We start from the raw sequence: 18082 nt of genomic DNA on the forward strand, positions 1-18082 counted from the left end.
CCTAAGAGTGTCAACACAAAACACAGAACTTAAAACCCCCAAAATTTTAAGATTAATGCAGACTGATTCCTGTTATATGCCTTCAGACAAGATCTAAAGGTATGGAGTTAAGTAATACTACTGCTAAAACAATGCTAAAACCAAAGAAATAAGAAGATGGGGTATGGATGTGCTTTCAGGGCCTCTGATTACTCTTTATGTTGCTGTTACTGTAGTAGTGAATAATGATGATACGATAAACATAATAATAATGATTTTAAAAGCAGTTTCAAGGCGTGTGTGTGCACTGTGTATATATGAGATTAATTTGGAAGTTTGCCAGCATGGTTGGCCATCTGGGGAAAAGGATGGCTGGGTTGCCTTGTGTAACCAAGAGAGCATTTCTGTTTCCAGGTGTGTAGGGTGAATTTGTGGGTCTGAGCTCTCGGCATGTTTGTAAGTCAGGGTCTCACACCTCAGAGCACACAGGAGAGCCAGCCTAGGACTGCCAGCACACAGAGCCATGTGGTTTCAAGACCCAGAGGAGCAGCCTGACTGTACAGAGAGGGTTGTATGAGCACACTCCTGTGTATATAGCTTTATATAGCATAGTATATAGTTATATAGCATAGTCCTGTGTATAGGATTTGTGTGAAACTAAGAGTGTATGTAGGTAAGTATCAGAAGACCCAGTGTCCTTCAAATAGTCTGTTGGCATTAAATTATTTTATTGGGGTACCTTGCTGAAGAGCTTTGGGCATCTGTGACTGCTGTCTCAGGTGGAGTGATTTGTTTTCTTTTTGATCCATCACGTGAGAATTATCTGTGGAAAGGGAGGTGCCTGGGAGAGCTACAGCTCAGCCAGCAGGTGCTTATGTAATGATACAACCCAATTTCATCATAGCAATTAGCTGTCGTTTAAATACTATTGTAATCTTGCTGATAAAGCTACTAATTGTGATAACATGCAGACATATTCATATGGAGCCATAGCATGGGAGTCTGCCTTAGGAGGAATAAAGACAACTTCACTGGAAGGCATTTCTTTGGGAAAGAACATTATTTCAGCATTTTTTCATCCTTTGTGTTTAAGCGTGGAATTTTTCCTTCCATGATGTCTCATCCTCCAGTCTATAAGACAAACTGGCAACAAATGAATGCTGGAAACTGCACAAACTCTTCTTAGCAATACAGATATGTACTGACTAAATATATTTCATACAATATCTCTTCATATATTGAGTATGTATCTATATTTATGTATGCTACATGTCTTCATAATTGGTTCTTTCACAGACCTTAGGTCATTAAACCTTGTATCATCTTCTGGTTTTGATACCAACACATGCAGGTACTACTAGTGACTGAGCTCAAGGCATTTTCTGACAGCTGTGTTGTCTGCACAGCCCTCCTCACAAATCAGGGTTTTCTTACCTGGTGGGAGGAGAGGCACATCGTGTTCTTCTTGACAAGGGTCACCACAATGCCAGGATCTACAAGCAACTGTGACTTAAAATGCAGGAGGAGGGGATACTCTGAAGGCCCTTCTCCTTTTTTTTTTTTTTTACACTTCTGAGAAAAAGAATTACAGAAATCAGTAGTTTGTATTTTCTGTTTGCCCGTGCTGAAGCACAGGGGCAGAGAAGCTGTCTTTGGCCAGAGAAGCTAATGTGCAAGCTGCTGTTTAATGAGTTGTGGAGGGGTTTCCCTGGAACCAGAATGTCTCATATCTATAACTGCACCTGCACAAAGGGGATTCTGACCCTTCTCCCTGTGCTGGTACTCATGATCTGAGATTTCCTAAGACCAACTTTGTGAGGCAGACAATACCTCTCCAGCTGCTTCAGAAAAACATTTCTGCATTTGTTTTTAAGACAGCAACAGGTCAGGCCAGAAAACTAACCTGTGATGGGCCCAAATTTAAAGCCCAATTTTTAAATTATAGGGGCTGCTTCCTTTAATTGCTGCCAGACTGCATCACATAGACCATGCTGTAAATAGAGAGGCTGCTTCCGTCAAGATGCTTTCACTAACACCAACAGACAATATTTGGTTTGAATTATACAGAATGACACCTGCATAGTTAAAAGGGAAAAAAAAGGATTTTGTATCAATGTGCATAACTTACAAAGATGCTGCAAAATAATTGTGGTGCCACAGGTATTCTATATGTACAGCAATGGAAAACACTGACTTTAACTGTGTCAGAAGTCAAAATTTTTGTGGGGTCTTTTGGGTCATTTTTTTGTTTTGGAGGATTTTGGTTGGTGGGTTGGGGTTTTTTGTTTTAGTTTTTTGGCGTTTTGGCATTATTTTTTCTTTTACTCTAAATGCCTAATTAAGCAGAGCACTAGTGAGTACAAACTTCTGAGAGTTTTATTAACAGGACTCTTTTACCTTCTTATTGGTTACTGAAAGTCAAATGTTATAAACCCAGACTTGTTCAGTGCCCGTTCAGGTAAAGATAAATGCCTGTTACTTGGCAATTTTGTGACCTTGGCATTACAAAGACATGTATGAAGGGAAACATTTTTAGAAACCTGGTGCCAATAAACTGCATATGCCCACTGTTGTAGCCATTCAGCAGCATGGTGGCACTCTTGTGGACATGGAGCCCTGCTTGACCTATAGAGCAGTAAATCTGTAGCCATGCAGTGTAAATTCAGGAAGTGCTGACTGTTAGCTACTGAAGACCTATGGGTAACATATTTCTTAAACAGGGCATTGCTTTCTTGTCTTCAATGAGTCCCAGATAAAAATTTCTGGCTTAAACTGCACCTATTGCACTTGAAAAAGCTATTTTTATTTTATTTTATTTTACTATTTTACTGACTTCACCAGGTAAGAAAACTCCACAGATGGCATATTTCTATTAAATATTTATTCTATATTGTTTTTCTTTCCAAATTATTTGCAGGTGTATAGTTTGTTGGGCTTCCCTGCTATCAAATATTTACAAGGCTTTTGCCTGTAACTCTGCATTATATTGCACAGCATGTTACACAGATAATGCACAAATTCACAGGGAGGCTGGCACTGCCCTTGTACTTTATGTTAATATTTAGTCTCTCAGACATGTAAATTACTACCTTCACTCTGGGACATAATTTCACAGCAATACATAATATTCTGTGTGTAACCTTCGGATCCATCCACATATATGAATCATTAAGGAGAGATCATCAAGAAAGGGTAACTGGGACTTAATAGTGATTACCTGACCTAACATATTCTTGATGAACCTCTGTAAATTCATCATAGTGATAGTTGTTATAGTATTGCCCATGATGTAAAACTACCACAGTTTTAAAACTGATATTCTAGTGGTAGAGCAAGAAAATGTTTTTCTCACACCATAAATTATTTTCAAGACCCCAGCTAAATTTTCCCCCTAAAATGAGATTAAGAATCTGTAACTTTTAAGATTATGAGCTCATAATCTGATATTTTATATTTTTAATTTAATTACTTTATATTTTCAACTATTACATTTCATTCTGTCAGTTTTAAATTTAGCATTGTTAAACATTTTAATAGTAATGTAATTCCAAAAAATTTAAGTGTGCTTGACAGCAGTTCAGAAGTTACTGGGAAGAAAAAAGGAAGACAGACACGTAGGTAAACACACATATAGAGTAGGATCACATACACCTTTGTGTGTGTGTTTTGTGGCATATAGACAACCAGCAAATTGATCTGTGGAAAAGACATCAGGTAGGTATAAAGTTGCTGGAGATCTGACACAGATTTTAAAAAGTATCTGTATGTTTGTGTCAGCTATGAGTTTGGGTTTAGACTGTCTTACATATAAAGATGATCCCAATTATTTGATTACTGCAACAATGCATTAGTATACAGATATTTATGCAGCAGCACCTACTCTCTCTCTGCATAGAATTTATTATTCTCTTATACAGGTTTTAGGGAACAAGCCAGAGCTTCCTGAGTGTGATGATGATGATGACGAACTAGCTGATATCACAAACAGGAGAAGTGCTAAGCTATATATGGTAAGTTATTTATTTATTTATGTACTTATAATTAGGTATGCTCGACAGTAGTCATGCTTTTATTAATTCCTTCCTCATATATGGAGTTCTGGCTTCATTTACAGAACTGCTCTTATTTTAGTTTATTTGCAGCCAATGGACAAGTTTCTCAAAGGTTTCTCAAGATAGTACAGGTAATTTGAGGGAAGAAAAATGGTTTACATTTCTGTTTACTCAGGAAATAAGCATAGCCTATGAACCACGCAGTGCAAGTCAAAGCAGAATTAACTGCTCTTAAATCATCCTGTCTTCTTAATTTTAACAGGGAGACTTTTAGTAGTCATATATGACTTAGTTATTCTTAGCAGAGTTCAAAAGACGGACAGTTACATTGTATTTTATATACCTATAACTTTATTCCTTTCCTCATCATCACTTAAGAAGGAGGGTTTGGCTAACAAGTGGAACACTGACATGACTCAACACAGGGGGTGCTACTGGATCCCCATGTGTGTGACCCTGTGGGTGCCATCTACAGTATTTTGAAGCTGCTGTGAAATGTGAGAGGGGATGAATCACTCCCTCTGCAGCTCCTGCCCCACACAGACCATGGGACAGACACACCTCTGTCCCTGCCTCTTACAGGATTTTTCCACTACCCATAGGTTTATGTGGAGTTTACAAGAAGCCTGTATGAGGTGATCACTGTTACAAAGCCACATGTAGTCATGCAATACACACTATGTATTGTGCTTAGTTCACATTAATCACTCCTTTCATGCCAAAAAGTCTGGTGCATATTTCTCTTCATAGCACAGGCTTAAGGGAACAAAAATGGAAAACAAAAGAAGAAGGCCTGCATATATGATCAGGACCATTGAAGTAAAACATAACTATAGAGAAAATGAATTTTTGAATCCTAAAAACTCTGAAATTTCTGTGGATATCTGATAAGTTAGTGTTAGTACACAGGTCGTGCTAGCAGAGCTCTTTTTGCTAGATTTAAATGTGTTGCAGCATAACAGTGATTGTCAAAGGCAAGAGGCAGGTTTATGGTGAGCCCTCAAAGTAGGTATAATGGTTGATTTTTGCTTGCTGTTTGCAGTGGTAATTTCCTCTTTGTACTTCCATAATATAAAATACAAGATATAATGGTGTGTCTAATATTTAATTATGAAAGGAAATAAAGAATGGTAGAAAAGTAATTGCAATAGTAATAATCTATTTTCACTAGTAATAACTGATCTTTTCAGCTACACAGGAGTGATTCTTAAAAGGTTTTAAATGTCTACATGAAGTTCCAGTGGTGGTAGAGGGTACAAAGCAGATTCTGCAACAGGTCTTACATTAGCGTTTCCAATTAAATACCAGCAGGTTATAAATGTAGGCATTTCACCTGTTAGTGTCAGTGTAGGACTATTTTATTATGGTTCCAAATGCTGTTGTTCAGCATGTACATGTGCCTTTGGCTTCAGTGTGAGTTGCTTCACAGCAAGGACAATACCAGTGGAAGAGAAACATATTTATTTTAAGAAGCTGTGAGAGAAGGATCCAACAAACTCCCTAAAATTAACACTACATCTCCCTCTATTGGACGCAAAATGAAGTGAAACAAACAAAAAAATCATTAGCCTACTTTAATACCCAGCAGCACACAAATCTCATATAGCCAGTTATATCGGAATGGCAGCTGATTTTTATACTAATTTCAGATAAAATAATTTGTCTATCAAATCCAGAGTTGATCTATATTTGAAATTACTGTTTTCTTAGGTGTCAGATGCAAGTGGATCCATGAAGGTGTCCTTGGTAGCAGAGGAAAACCCCTTCTCTATGGCTATGCTTTTGTCTGAGGAGTGCTTCATTTTGGACAACGGTGCTGCCAGGAAGATCTTCGTGTGGAAAGGTAAGAGATCACTTGTATTGCACATGCAGAAGCTATGCAGAGATAACTAAGGACTTGACACAACAGCCTTGGGACACTAGCAAGGATTTAATACTGGCTGGACACTGTACCCTGCACACTGCTCTTCCCTGGTATGGACAAGGGTTACTCACTTGTGTAAGGACCTCAAGAATGAGTCTTGTCTAAGGACCCTATTTTTGAGATATCTGTAAGCTTTGGTGATGAAATGCTTATCTAAATGGCAAGCACAAAGAAAACATAAATAATTCTATGAGTTCTCTGTATTGTCATCAAATCCCTATATTCTGGGAAAAAATCTGGACACTGAACATTCCATTTGGGTAGACATCTTCACAGAGGTGTGAAATTGAAAGGTGCATGTCCAGGACATAAACTAAAAGCATAAGCTTGCAAATACTTCGATGACTTTTTTTTTCTTGCAAATATTTCTCTGAGGTATCATCACTTGTCAATTGCTTTGTCTGAATGTTTCCCTGGAGAAGAATACTACTACTATGGAATTAGGTCTTGACACATTGCAGCTGTATTGCTGTAGTGCTGCCATTAAATCCAGTGCTGAGTATCTCTGAGGCAGCTTATTAATTATTCTTTGGCATTTTTATTTTGTTTTATCGTGTGCAATACCAAATAATTACTTGATGCATTTGTCAAGTCTCTCAAGTCAGCCTAGGAAGCATTGCAAGCATGTTGCTTGAAAACTTTATTTGTGGTTAGGGAAACATTCTTTAAAAGAAATTTGGGGAGCATTGTGCTCAGATGGCTTATGGTCTGTCTAACCACCTGATTGCCAGCTGTCACTCTATATGACAGCTTCTAGAAGAACCAAGCGAACAGGGTCAGGCATAAAATAAATAAAATATTATTTAGGTTCTTTGACTGTGGCTCTGTGTGCTCCTTTGTGTATCCTCAGTTTGCTACTGCCAATAAAAAAAAATGTGTGGAAAACCCCCATTATACTGTGAGTCTCACCCTTGCAGCTATCATCTCTGCTGGAAATCTTCAGGCCACTAAGCTGAGAAGTGTGAATTACTTCAGTAGGCATCATTCTGAATGGAAATACCTTTTCAGAGCACGTGATTAGACTGTGAGGTCTTTGGAATGTAGTCATTGCTGGGACACAGACCCTCTAGACAGGGTCAGTCCCACAGAGATTTCCAGAGATACTTAACACTGAGCAAGGCTGAACAAGGAGCAGTGGATAGGGAAATGGATAAATTGCAAAGCCCAGCCAGACAAAACAGGAGTTTATTTTACTCTTTTGCACTGCCTGAAGAAGTGGAGGCAGTTCAGCTTTACTGTCCATCTTGCAGCCCAGCAAAGGAAGGGTCAGAGAAAAGACCCAGGGTACCTTGAGCCAAGTAAGTATTATTAACCAGTTTTTATTTTTATAGAAACATGAAGTAAAACAAAATTCCCTACTTTTCTCTCTTTCTTCTTCTTTCTTTCTTTTTTTTTGTTTTGTTTTGTTTTGTTTTTCTTTTTCCCCTTTAAATTAACTGTTTTCAAGGCTACTGCAGAAACGTTTTGGCCATTCAACTTCACATGAATCTTTTTGCTCCTGCAAAGTACAGCATTTGATTTGTGTTGGTTCTAGACTGAGGGAAGAGCAATGTCAAAGAGAAGCTGACTCGAGGACTTTTTGTTTTTTAAGGTTCTGTGGGCTTATTGCCCTTTCCCATGTACAGTTATCCTTTTGTTTTAATCAGGCAAAGATGCCAACCCTCAAGAGAGAAAAGCTGCCATGAAGAATGCTGAACAATTCATTCAGCAGATGAATTATCCTGCCAACACACAGGTGCGATCTGTTTATGGAGGTGATACCAGGAGAGATTGAGCTCTGCTAAAGACATTATTTTTAAGTCAGCAGAAAAAATATTTTAAGGGCTTATAAGACATAAGGGCAATATTTCACATATAACTAGAAAAGTTTCTGTTTGAGTAACTGTGTCAGTTTTCTGTTTTCCTTCTGTTTCATGTGTCTTCCTTCATTTCAGATTCAAGTCCTTCCTGAAGGAGGTGAAACACCAATGTTCAAACAGTTTTTCAAATACTGGAAGGATAAAGATCAAAGTGATGGCTTTGGCAAAGTACATGTCACAGAGAGAGTGGCTAAAATTGAGCAGGTTGAATTTGATGCTACCAAGTTACATGAGTCTCCACAAATGGCTGCCCAGCATAACATGGTAGATGATGGTTCAGGGAAAGTAGAGGTAATTTTCATGTTGTGATAAATTTTATCTTATCTATCTAATGTATTCTGCAACTTGTAATGGGCTAAACTGCTACTCTGTGTTTTATTTTTTATACTGTTGTTTAGATTAGCACTGTATTAGTAGAAGTGTTACTTCTAGCACCACAAAAGATACTTTGAAGTAGAAGGTGAATATCTGCTGTATGCTAGGTTGTGTTCTTTTGGTGTTTGTGAAAGTGTACCAGTCATCAAGAGAAATCGAACACCAGAAATATTACCTCTTCTACACAATACCTTGTAAATATTTACTTTAAATATGACTCCTACTCCAAAGAAAAACTTCAAGCTCATATCAGTTTGAAATCTGGAATGGGAAGACTTGCACTTGGAATCAGAATCCATTCTGTGTCTTTATCTAGGCATCCTGCTTTCTAGAGGAGCCTTCTTAGTCCCTATTGTGTCTCTCAGGTAGCCTGGATTTGGAGAGGAAAAAGATGATTGTACAGTCTTACTAGAACTTTCTATATCCCACTTCAGGACTATCTTTGGGCTACACAGGGCTGGCATGGCATTGTATCAACATGGCCTGTTGAATGCAAATTGCATGTTGGGCTTCTGGAAGAAAAAGAAGGGATGAATACCTATAGTCTCATTGGTGTATTTTCTGTGTTTCTGACCTCACGCTTGGGATGGTCCATAGGCTTGAGCAGCCATTTGTTAGCTGAACTGGGCTACAATGAACGAAATAGGAAGAAATCTGCCTAACACCACATTATCTGACTGCAGTGTGCCTCTCCTAAATGATATGTTAGTTTTATGATGTTGTGCCATACTGTCACCTTAAGGTGTTAAGAAAGTTCAGCATAGCGTTGTGAAGTGATTGTGTAGCAACAAACCATCAAGACAAAGTGAAGTGTACTGCAGTCCCTTGTTGATGGTTGTCATTAATTCAGTGGGCACTGGGTGCATTTACCTACTTCATGAAGAATCCTCCCTGTTTCTATTCAATAACACTTGGGAACAGAAAGGACACTCAAGGGATAAGATAATAAAATACTTCGGGAGAAGTCTCAGGATGAAGTTCAGCAATCTCCAGTGATTTCCCTGTTTCCCAGATCTGGCGTGTGGAAAGCAGTGGCCGAGTTCCTGTGGGACCTGAGACATATGGACAGTTCTATGGGGGTGACTGTTACATTATCCTCTACACTTACCCTAAAGGGCAGATCATCTATACATGGTATGTTTGGTTGCCTTTGCACAGACCTGCAGTGTGTGGATACTATTTTTTATGTTGACTTTATGTCCTTTTGAGTAGAACGTACATAAATGTGAGATCATTCACTGTGAGTTTGTCATACAGCACAAGCTCTGAGTTACTTTGAAGCTAAATTTAACCATTGTCTTTCTCCTTGTCTTCCTCAGGCAAGGAGCCCATGCTACAAAAGATGAACTGACTGCATCTGCATTTCTGACTGTTCAGCTGGATCGGTCATTAAATGATCAGGCTGTGCAGGTTAGTGTTTTTTGGATAAAATCCAACAGATCATGTGATAAATACAAATTTGGAAGAGAATTGAAAGGAGGAGCTAGCATTTAAAGACTGGAAATGCCAATTGCTCAGGTCTGTGTCAGGCCAAGCACCATGGGATCCTGTTGAAGTTGCCAGAAATTGCCCATTTTAATCGTCCTTTCTGTATGCAGTTGTCCAAAATAACAGAGATATGCCAGAACCTAAAACTATCTTTTCTTTCCTTTGATTTCCACTGTTTTAAAATTAGGTTTCAGTCCTGCCAATACTCAGAGACTCTATGCATAGCCAGTGGAGACTGAATGATAAGACTGTCCCAGGGCACCTTGTTCCAAAAAGGAGTGTGACAAGTTAATAGCTCTGTGGGAGCTGCTCTGTCTCCTTTTGATTATGGAGGAAGTTGTGATACTTAGCCCAGACAAGACATTTGACTTTTAGAGGGCCAAAACTGGGAGAACTGAAAGCCACATGAAAGACAGAAGAGGAAAGCCTGCTGGAATTGTGCAACAGAGTCTGATTATTTCCTTGCTTCAGTGAGGAACATGACTTGGGTTTTCCCATTCCATAGTGGAGCTTGCAGCTCCATGAAAGCAGGATACACATCCTTACATGCAGAAATAGAGTGTGCAAAGCAAGGCACAGGACATTGGCAACTAAAGGGTGTGAGTAGTCCTTTGCTTGACAGGATGTGCTCTCCTTATATCACTACAGAGAAGTGGTGGGTAGGTGAAGACCTGCGAGGTCTTTTTTCACAGAAAAGCTCAAGCTGTAAGATGACAAGGGACAAGCAGAAATTTTCTAGGCAGCAGGAGATAATTCTGTGATTCCCATTTCTTAATTATGAAAGAAAAAGGCTTCCCCAACCCACCAAGGTACAGTTAATTCAGATGGCAGCCCATGCTTTTAGCCACTAATCAGTTATGATTTCTGATTGAAATTATATTAAGGGAGGATTAGAACACGTTTAGATAATTACTGCTTGAAATATTCCTAACGTGCTCAATATTTGGACCATGTCCAGCACAATGTAGTCCTGCCTCATACCTAAGGCTAATATTAATCTTAAAGTAATAACAATGTTATTACTGTTGTTAACAGTATTACTACTGCAATTGTAAGGTGCTTAAAAAGTCTTTTTATTAAAGCTGAAGGAGATCCATTTCACTGCAGTAGATGTGATATTTAAAAGTACTTTCAGCCTGCAATGAGTTTAAGAATATGTATGTGTACATATCTATATGTGTATGTATATATGTACATATGTATGTTTGTGTGCATTTTTATGCCACCAGAATATATTACCTGTGCCTAACATCTCTTATCAGCATTATTTGAAAGCTTTAAGTGTGCTATTTTGTGTGGTCACTAGATGGCATGACAGTACAAATGACTACTAAAACGTTGGGCTTGCAAGAATGTTTCTTTCTGCCGTTTGGGTGATTTGGATGCTTTGAGTTTATTTGGGTTTTTGTTTTCTGGAATTTTTGGGGGTTTTGAGGTTCGCCCCCCTCCCCATTTGTAAAATCCTGCTGCAGTTTGTCCATTACAAGTGTATGTGTCTTAGGTTATCCTATGTCTACCTGTGAAATAAGTAAAAGCACTTGCTTCTGCCCAGCTGTGGCTGCCCCTCTGGGCACCCTGGCTCTCAGCTGCCCCAGCCCTCACTGAGGGCTCTCCATTTCTCCTACACTGCTGGCTACACAGCAGGTCTCATTCCCTTTTCCCCCTTTCTTTCTGGGAATGAAAGGCAGGGACTTGCAGACCTCTATGTTGGCCAATGGTACTGTTATAAAGGAAAATTAAATGGTTGCATACAAATAACTTTTATCATACATTAACCTAAAAATAGTCATTCTTCATAGTGCAATGTGTTTTTTTTAGATGGCAGTAGCATCTTCTGCATATGTAATAGAAGTTCATTTTCATCATCCATGTTATACTCTGGATAAAAAATGTATGCTACTCTTTTTTACCCTCTTGCAGATAAAACACATATAGAAATAATGAATGAAATGAACAACCATTCTCTTCAACTTAAATAGAGAGCACCTAAACTTGCAAGACAGTTTTTCAGGAGAATTAAGCCATTCTATAAAACACTATGAAATGACAGTTCTTTTGAAAATGAGTGGGGTTTTTTTATGACAGTAGATAGCAGCCATTTTAATCAGCTAAATATGGTGTTAGAAGTTTTGAGTATTTTCTTTGTGTCACCATGATTGACAAAAAAATCTCACAAATGCTGTAACTCTGTATGTCGTCTGGAACTATATTTTTAGACCTTTTCAGTTTGCCATTTCTTGTTTTTGCTAACATACTTAGCATTGTTGGGTAAGATCACCTAAGCTATTTGAAGACGGAAAATAGCCACTTGTATCCTTTTGTTTCTTTTACTGCCTTTCTTTACATATGTACAGATCCGAGTCAGTCAAGGCAAAGAGCCTGCACATTTACTGAGCTTGTTCAAAAACAAACCACTTATAGTCTACAAGGATGGGACGTCCAAGAAGGAAGGTCAGAAACCTGCTCCAGCGACACGACTCTTCCAAATCCGCAGGAACCTAGCAGCCATTACTAGGATTGCAGAGGTAAGGTCACCTGTTAGGTAAACCACCCATTCCCAGTTGGAAATGATAGAGCTGCCATGAGCTTTTCTAATTTTGTTGGGTACCAGTCATATGTGGTAGGAACACAGAACTCCAAATCTAACCCACTGCTCTATTTGACTCTGTTGAACCCGTCCAATAAACCAGAGAGTATATGCTGTAGCTGGCTGGAATCAGTCTACATCATTCAGAGGAACTGTAAGAATACAGTGAACAGTCAGTTGACAAAGAATAGACGGGAAGTCAGCAACTCCTATGAGATGGTCTTTCCTACTGCAAACAGCCCAAAGTTTTGTCCTGCAAGTCAGTTCCCTGTCTTAAATCCTTCTCTAATTTGTATCAATATAAAACTAGGGAAGAACTGAAGACCAAAAGCGTAGCAGATTAACATGTCTACACATTTTATATAAACATGCAAAATAGTAATTATATTATTTGAAGATCTGAAGAATAAAACAATATATTTTTTAATCTAGGTTGATGTTGATGCAGTGTCACTAAACTCTAATGACGTCTTTGTTCTGAAACTGCCAAACAACTCTGGCTACATGTGGGTAGGAAAAGGAGCAAGTAAAGAAGAGGAACAAGGAGCTCAATACATTGCCAATGTTCTCAAATGCCAGACCACTAAGATTAATGAAGGCCAGGAACCAGGTTCGTATGAGTCCACATGGCTGCTAATAGACAGCTGAGAACACACAGCACTGCATGGGGACAGTAGGTTTAGACTAGATATTAGGAAAAAATTATTTACTGTGAGGGTGGTGAGGCACTGGAACAGGTTGTTCAGAGAAGTGGTGGACGCTTCAGCCCTGGAAGTGTTTAAGGAGTGGTTGGATGGGGCTCTGTGCAGCCTGGTGTACTGAAAGGTGTCCCAAAGGGCATTGGAACTAGATGATCTTTAAGGTCCTTTCCAATCCAGGCCATTCTATAATTCTATGATTGTTTCTGAGCATGCAGCTGATATTGGTATTTTGACAAACTGCAGGAAGTACTGTAAGGAAACACATTCATTTTTGAGACAGCAAAGAGATTGTTTGGGGATTTTTGAGACTCTATCTAACAAGCTGAAACATCAAATGTTTAATCAGCTGGTGAATAAATTATATATCATGTATTTTAGAGGAATTCTGGAAAGCACTTGGAGGCAAAAAACAATACCAGACTTCATCACATCTCTTGACAAATGCTGAAGATCATCCCCCTCGCTTGTATGGTTGTTCTAATAAGACAGGCAGATTTATTGTGAGTATATGGTAGATACTTTCTGTTTAATTATATGGTTTCTGGTATATTTTGCCTTGGAAATCTGTGGTCATTAAATGAATTTGGGGATCTGGCTTAGTTAGACAGGACATTTGATGCTTTAAACTATCCAAATGCGATGGATGAACAGAATAATTAATACTGCAGAAGTCTGCATCCAGAGCCTGCTCCAGCCTGGAAATAGAGGCTTGCAGATGCAAAAAGATAAGGCATTTGCCCAGTCAAAAGCAATTTAATTCTTGCAGAGCATCACCAGATTGCTATCAATTTGTTGAGGAAGAGCAGGTCAGTGCCTTGCACCTTGTGTTTGTATTTGACAGTGGTGGCAAGGAAAAGAAATGCTGCTTGCCAAAAATCCCTAGCAGTCTGAAATTTTCCATAGAGATTTAAAGTGTATAATTATGCCTTTAAGGTATTGGCCTGTGCTCGAGGAGGTAGGAAAACCTACTTCCATGGCAGAAGTACCCAGAGCTATGCACTGGGTATTAAGTCTGTGATTCAGGCTTAATTGCTTACTGTATTCTAGGAGGGCAATGCTATGTCACCAGTTGGCAAGGACACACTCATTTTTAGGTAGGGGACATAGCTGTCAGTCTCCTTTAGGCACAGCACAGTCATCTGGAGAGGGATAAAACAAATAGGATCCTTTAATAAGGACTTTAAAATCTCATGAGAGTAGGAAAATGTATTCTTCTAACAAGCTTCTAAAATAGTCCTGGGAAATAGAGTAATAGGAACCAACCTCTCTGCAGTAGTCTGCTGGGAGCTATGGACTTAGCTTTTATTTAAAATTCCCTTCAAATTATATGAAATCCCCTCTCTCCTGTAGCCTTTCTCTAGTAACTGAGTCACCACCATTAGAGGTCTCAGAAGAGGCAGGTGAGACCACTCTGATCTTCTGGGCACTGTAACACAGGATGGGGAAAAGGAATGTCTTTTTCAACATCTGCTTGGCTTCCCTTTAGCACTCCTACATGACCACACATAGCCAAACCCTTGACAATCCTTTAAAAGTAGGAACCATTAGCTACATTATCCTCTCTTCTCATACAGAATAATATTAAACTGCCTTTCTATCTTCCTGCACATCCCTGGAAGAAGCAAGCAGTCTGCCTTTTCTTTGGGGACTAATCCTCAATGGCTTAGTCAACGGTAGTGTCCCATTGTCAAGTGACTGGAAAGTGTGGTTGGGTGTGTATGTCATCTCTGAGCTCACTACTGCAAACCAAAGCAGTTTCTTTTCCTAATTAATGAATGTAAGCTTCATGAATGTATCAGCTGGTATCAGCTTGGTTGGTTTAAATTTCCCTGTCTCCTTCTTTTGGCAGACATCAGTCCCAACTTCACAGTAGTCAACAATTATAATGTGGATCTTTGCCTCTTCTGAGGATATATTACCAATTCTGAAAAACTGAGAGCTGATTTTATAGGACATGCCATTATGTGATTTGTTTAATTGCAGAGAAACACCCTTAACATATTCGTCAAATCAGTTTAGGGTTTGATCTTTAGGAGCCAAAGGAATCTATCTCTGCCCTTAACATTATAAAAATAGGTTAGGTCTTTGAAAAATTGTATGTCTTGATAAATCGTTAAAAACAAAGGAACACCCTCAAAACATATTACCCTTTCTAGATTGAAGAGGTCCCAGGAGAATTCACTCAGGAGGATTTGGCTGAAGATGATGTCATGTTGCTGGATGCTTGGGAGCAGGTGAGATGTGTACTTGACCACTGCTTTTTGTGATAACAAGGATAGTCCATTCTTAATCACGTAGTTTGTAGGATGGGAGGAACAGTCACCTTGACAGAATGGAAGCAGTTTTGTTTTCTTTAAATTATACCAGAAGGAGCTATACTTTTTGAGCTATATGTTGTGCTGGTTTTCACACATGCAATTGAAGTTCCAAGCATAATATGAGACCATGGCATGCACTTCCTATTTAAACCAATGGAGGCTGCAAGAGAAAAGCCTCAGCAGGGTTCTGGAAAGGGTCCTCAATAGTGTTCTTGAATTTATCACAAAAAAATATTAATATTTTTTAAGTTTTTGTATTAAATGTATTTAGAATCCACTAAATCCTTGTAGCAAGAGCCACCTACAAAAAGTCCTAGCAGAGAAAGGGAGCAATACTAGATAGACTCTTATAAAAACTTCTTCATACTAGAAAGTGAATGAAGGGTGAGAGAAATAATCTCCATAATTTCCAAGTTCACTGAAAATGTGGAGAGTTTTTTGAATGACAAACTCAGTGCAGATGTAGAGAAAACATCTGTTTCCCACAGTATATTCTCTCTATCCTTCCTCTCCTCTTGGAGGGAAAGAGAAGGCCCACACCCTATTTGTCTTCTTCAGCCTAACCCTTAAAGAACAAAAGACTGAGGTTTTTGGAAATAAGAAGGAATGTCCATGGTTCATGTGAAAAGGAGTGATGGGGGGGGTGGTGGGGAAGAGCTGGGTGGAAAGCAGTTGGGACATACCAACCCAGATAAGAAGTCCTGGGACATGTAGCTGGTTTCCAAGCAAATCCTGGAGAGAAAAAAAGGGGTGTAGGGAATTGCAGATCAAAGCTCTTGTTGCTGGGTTTTTCAGTTGGCTACCTAGCAGTTACCTAGGGTAGCACATACCACAAGGCACAAATGTTGATGTGCTCACAGAGCTCAAACCTGAGACTACCTGCACCCAAAGAGCAATTTCCTTGTAAAAGTGTAAAAGATACTTACGGAAAAGATAATTAGAGATCATTTCATCAGAATGAATAAAGGTCTGGCCTTCCAGTGGCACAGAGAGCAGTGAAATTTCGGAGGGCAAAACTACACTTTCTCACAAGGGAGAAAATAACATCAGTTGTGATTTGTGAGAGTTCTGTATCTCTGCAGTCTTTTTATAGCATGTATTCTTTCTCCTAGAGGAATCAACTATTTTGTACTTTACCAGCTGTACACAACGTTCTTATAACACCAGGGGAGTTAAGTCTTTCCTCTGTTTTCAGGTTTTCATCTGGATTGGGAAGGACGCTAATGAAACGGAGCGACAGGAATCTGTTAAATCGGGTAAATCAAATCAATTTGGCAGATTTCTGAGTGAAGTAGCATCAATATTACTTAACAAAGGGGAAAATATGATGTAGAAGAAATCTAGTTATGTTTAAAGTGTTACTGAGCTTATTAGGATTTAATACAGGAGATGATTATTTTCACCTTTAAATGTGCTTTAGAACTCTGTAAGTTTATGAAGGATAAAATTAATCAAGATAGCATTACTGGGCTGCAGAGCTTTTTAAATAATGTATAGGAGAGCCCTATGAAAAGTAACTGCACTGAAAAGAGAAGGAATTTAAAAGATGGTCCCTACTGACCTGCACCCTCAATAACGTATATGGAGAAAGGATTGCCAGCAAGTCCTTATAGTGCCACCCTTCACTAAGTTAAATCTGCAGGAGGAAATTCCAATTACAGAACAAACAGAACAAATCAAGACAACTTACATGGCACGTACCTCCTTGAAAAATCGTGTGTCATCCCTGGTGTGACTTATTACAGCTGAGCTATTCTGACAAAGTTCATGCTGAAAACCCTTGCATGTGCTTCCCTGGAGCAGCTAGGTTACCTGGCTGTGTTTCCATATGTATTAATGTCATGTTGAGATGTCAAGGAAAACTACTCTCACTGGCTTTTACATGGACAAAATGAGAGTGAAGCTTGTGCATCCTCACAGCATCAGCAAATGCTTTCTCCTGATTAAGAGTGAAAACCCAACTGTACGGCAACAGACTACTCAGAAGCAATCCCTCTGTTTTAACTTCATGGAAAATTCCTTCTCTGCTAGCTGGGAAAAATCAGCCTTTACCTGATCATCTCATTGCCTTTGAAATAATTAATTGACTACTGTATTATAGCAGCACTGTGTTCTTTCACTATGGCTTTTAATGTATTTTTTATACCAAAGGAACGAACTAATATATTCCATCTTTTATTTCCTGTCTGTTTTTAGCCAAACGCTATATTGAAACAGATCCTTCTGGCAGAGATAAGGGAACCCCCATTGTAATTGTGAAGCAAGGGTATGAACCCCCCACATTCACTGGCTGGTTCCTGGCTTGGGACTCAAACAAATGGAAGAACTGATCTCTCCAAGGAGACTCCAGCTTCAAACCAAAGAATGATCAGAGCCCAGCTACTTTCTAGTATTTTTAAGCATAAGCTTATGCAGCAATACAATGCGTCTGTTGTTACACTTTCCTGAGCTTTGATGTATTTCTGTGAATAACCTAAAAATCCTTAGCACTGGAAAGGATAAATGGTAATTTTAAACTGGCCAAATGGGGTGAATGGGGCTTTTCTAGTAGTAAATACAGAAAGTGTTACCAATCTTTAATCTTAAAAGAAAGAAATACATTTTCTTTAATCTACTGATTCTTTAAAGAGAAGCTGTGGATCAGTTTCTTTAAATGTGCTAAAATGGACCAAATTCTCTCTTCCCTTAAAAATCCAAATTAATGCCACAGAAATTCCTTCAGATTAAGGTCAAGATAATACTGTGCAGAATTTGGCCTGATAGAGGAATAAAACTATCCATTGCAAGGAAAGGACTGCA

At 38.9% G+C, this 18082-nt stretch overlaps 1 protein-coding gene across 1 annotated transcript in view; it reads left to right on the forward strand.

Moving 5' to 3' along the window:
* The window catches only part of SCIN (scinderin), a 47052-nt gene extending 29439 nt beyond the window's left edge, over positions 1-17613 (forward strand). Inside the window, exons 5-16 of the mRNA XM_062495291.1 lie at positions 3897-3989; positions 5742-5874; positions 7602-7690; positions 7890-8105; positions 9202-9323; positions 9509-9599; positions 12032-12202; positions 12697-12874; positions 13344-13465; positions 15122-15199; positions 16479-16539; positions 17480-17613. Coding sequence (XP_062351275.1) covers positions 3897-3989; positions 5742-5874; positions 7602-7690; positions 7890-8105; positions 9202-9323; positions 9509-9599; positions 12032-12202; positions 12697-12874; positions 13344-13465; positions 15122-15199; positions 16479-16539; positions 17480-17613 — 1488 coding nt within the window. The remainder of the gene's footprint in view (positions 1-3896; positions 3990-5741; positions 5875-7601; positions 7691-7889; positions 8106-9201; positions 9324-9508; positions 9600-12031; positions 12203-12696; positions 12875-13343; positions 13466-15121; positions 15200-16478; positions 16540-17479) is intronic.
* The last annotated feature ends 469 nt before the right edge of the window (positions 17614-18082 follow it).

This window comes from Cinclus cinclus, chromosome 1 (genome assembly GCF_963662255.1).
Source record: "Cinclus cinclus chromosome 1, bCinCin1.1, whole genome shotgun sequence".
Taxonomy (NCBI): Eukaryota; Metazoa; Chordata; class Aves; order Passeriformes; family Cinclidae; genus Cinclus; species Cinclus cinclus.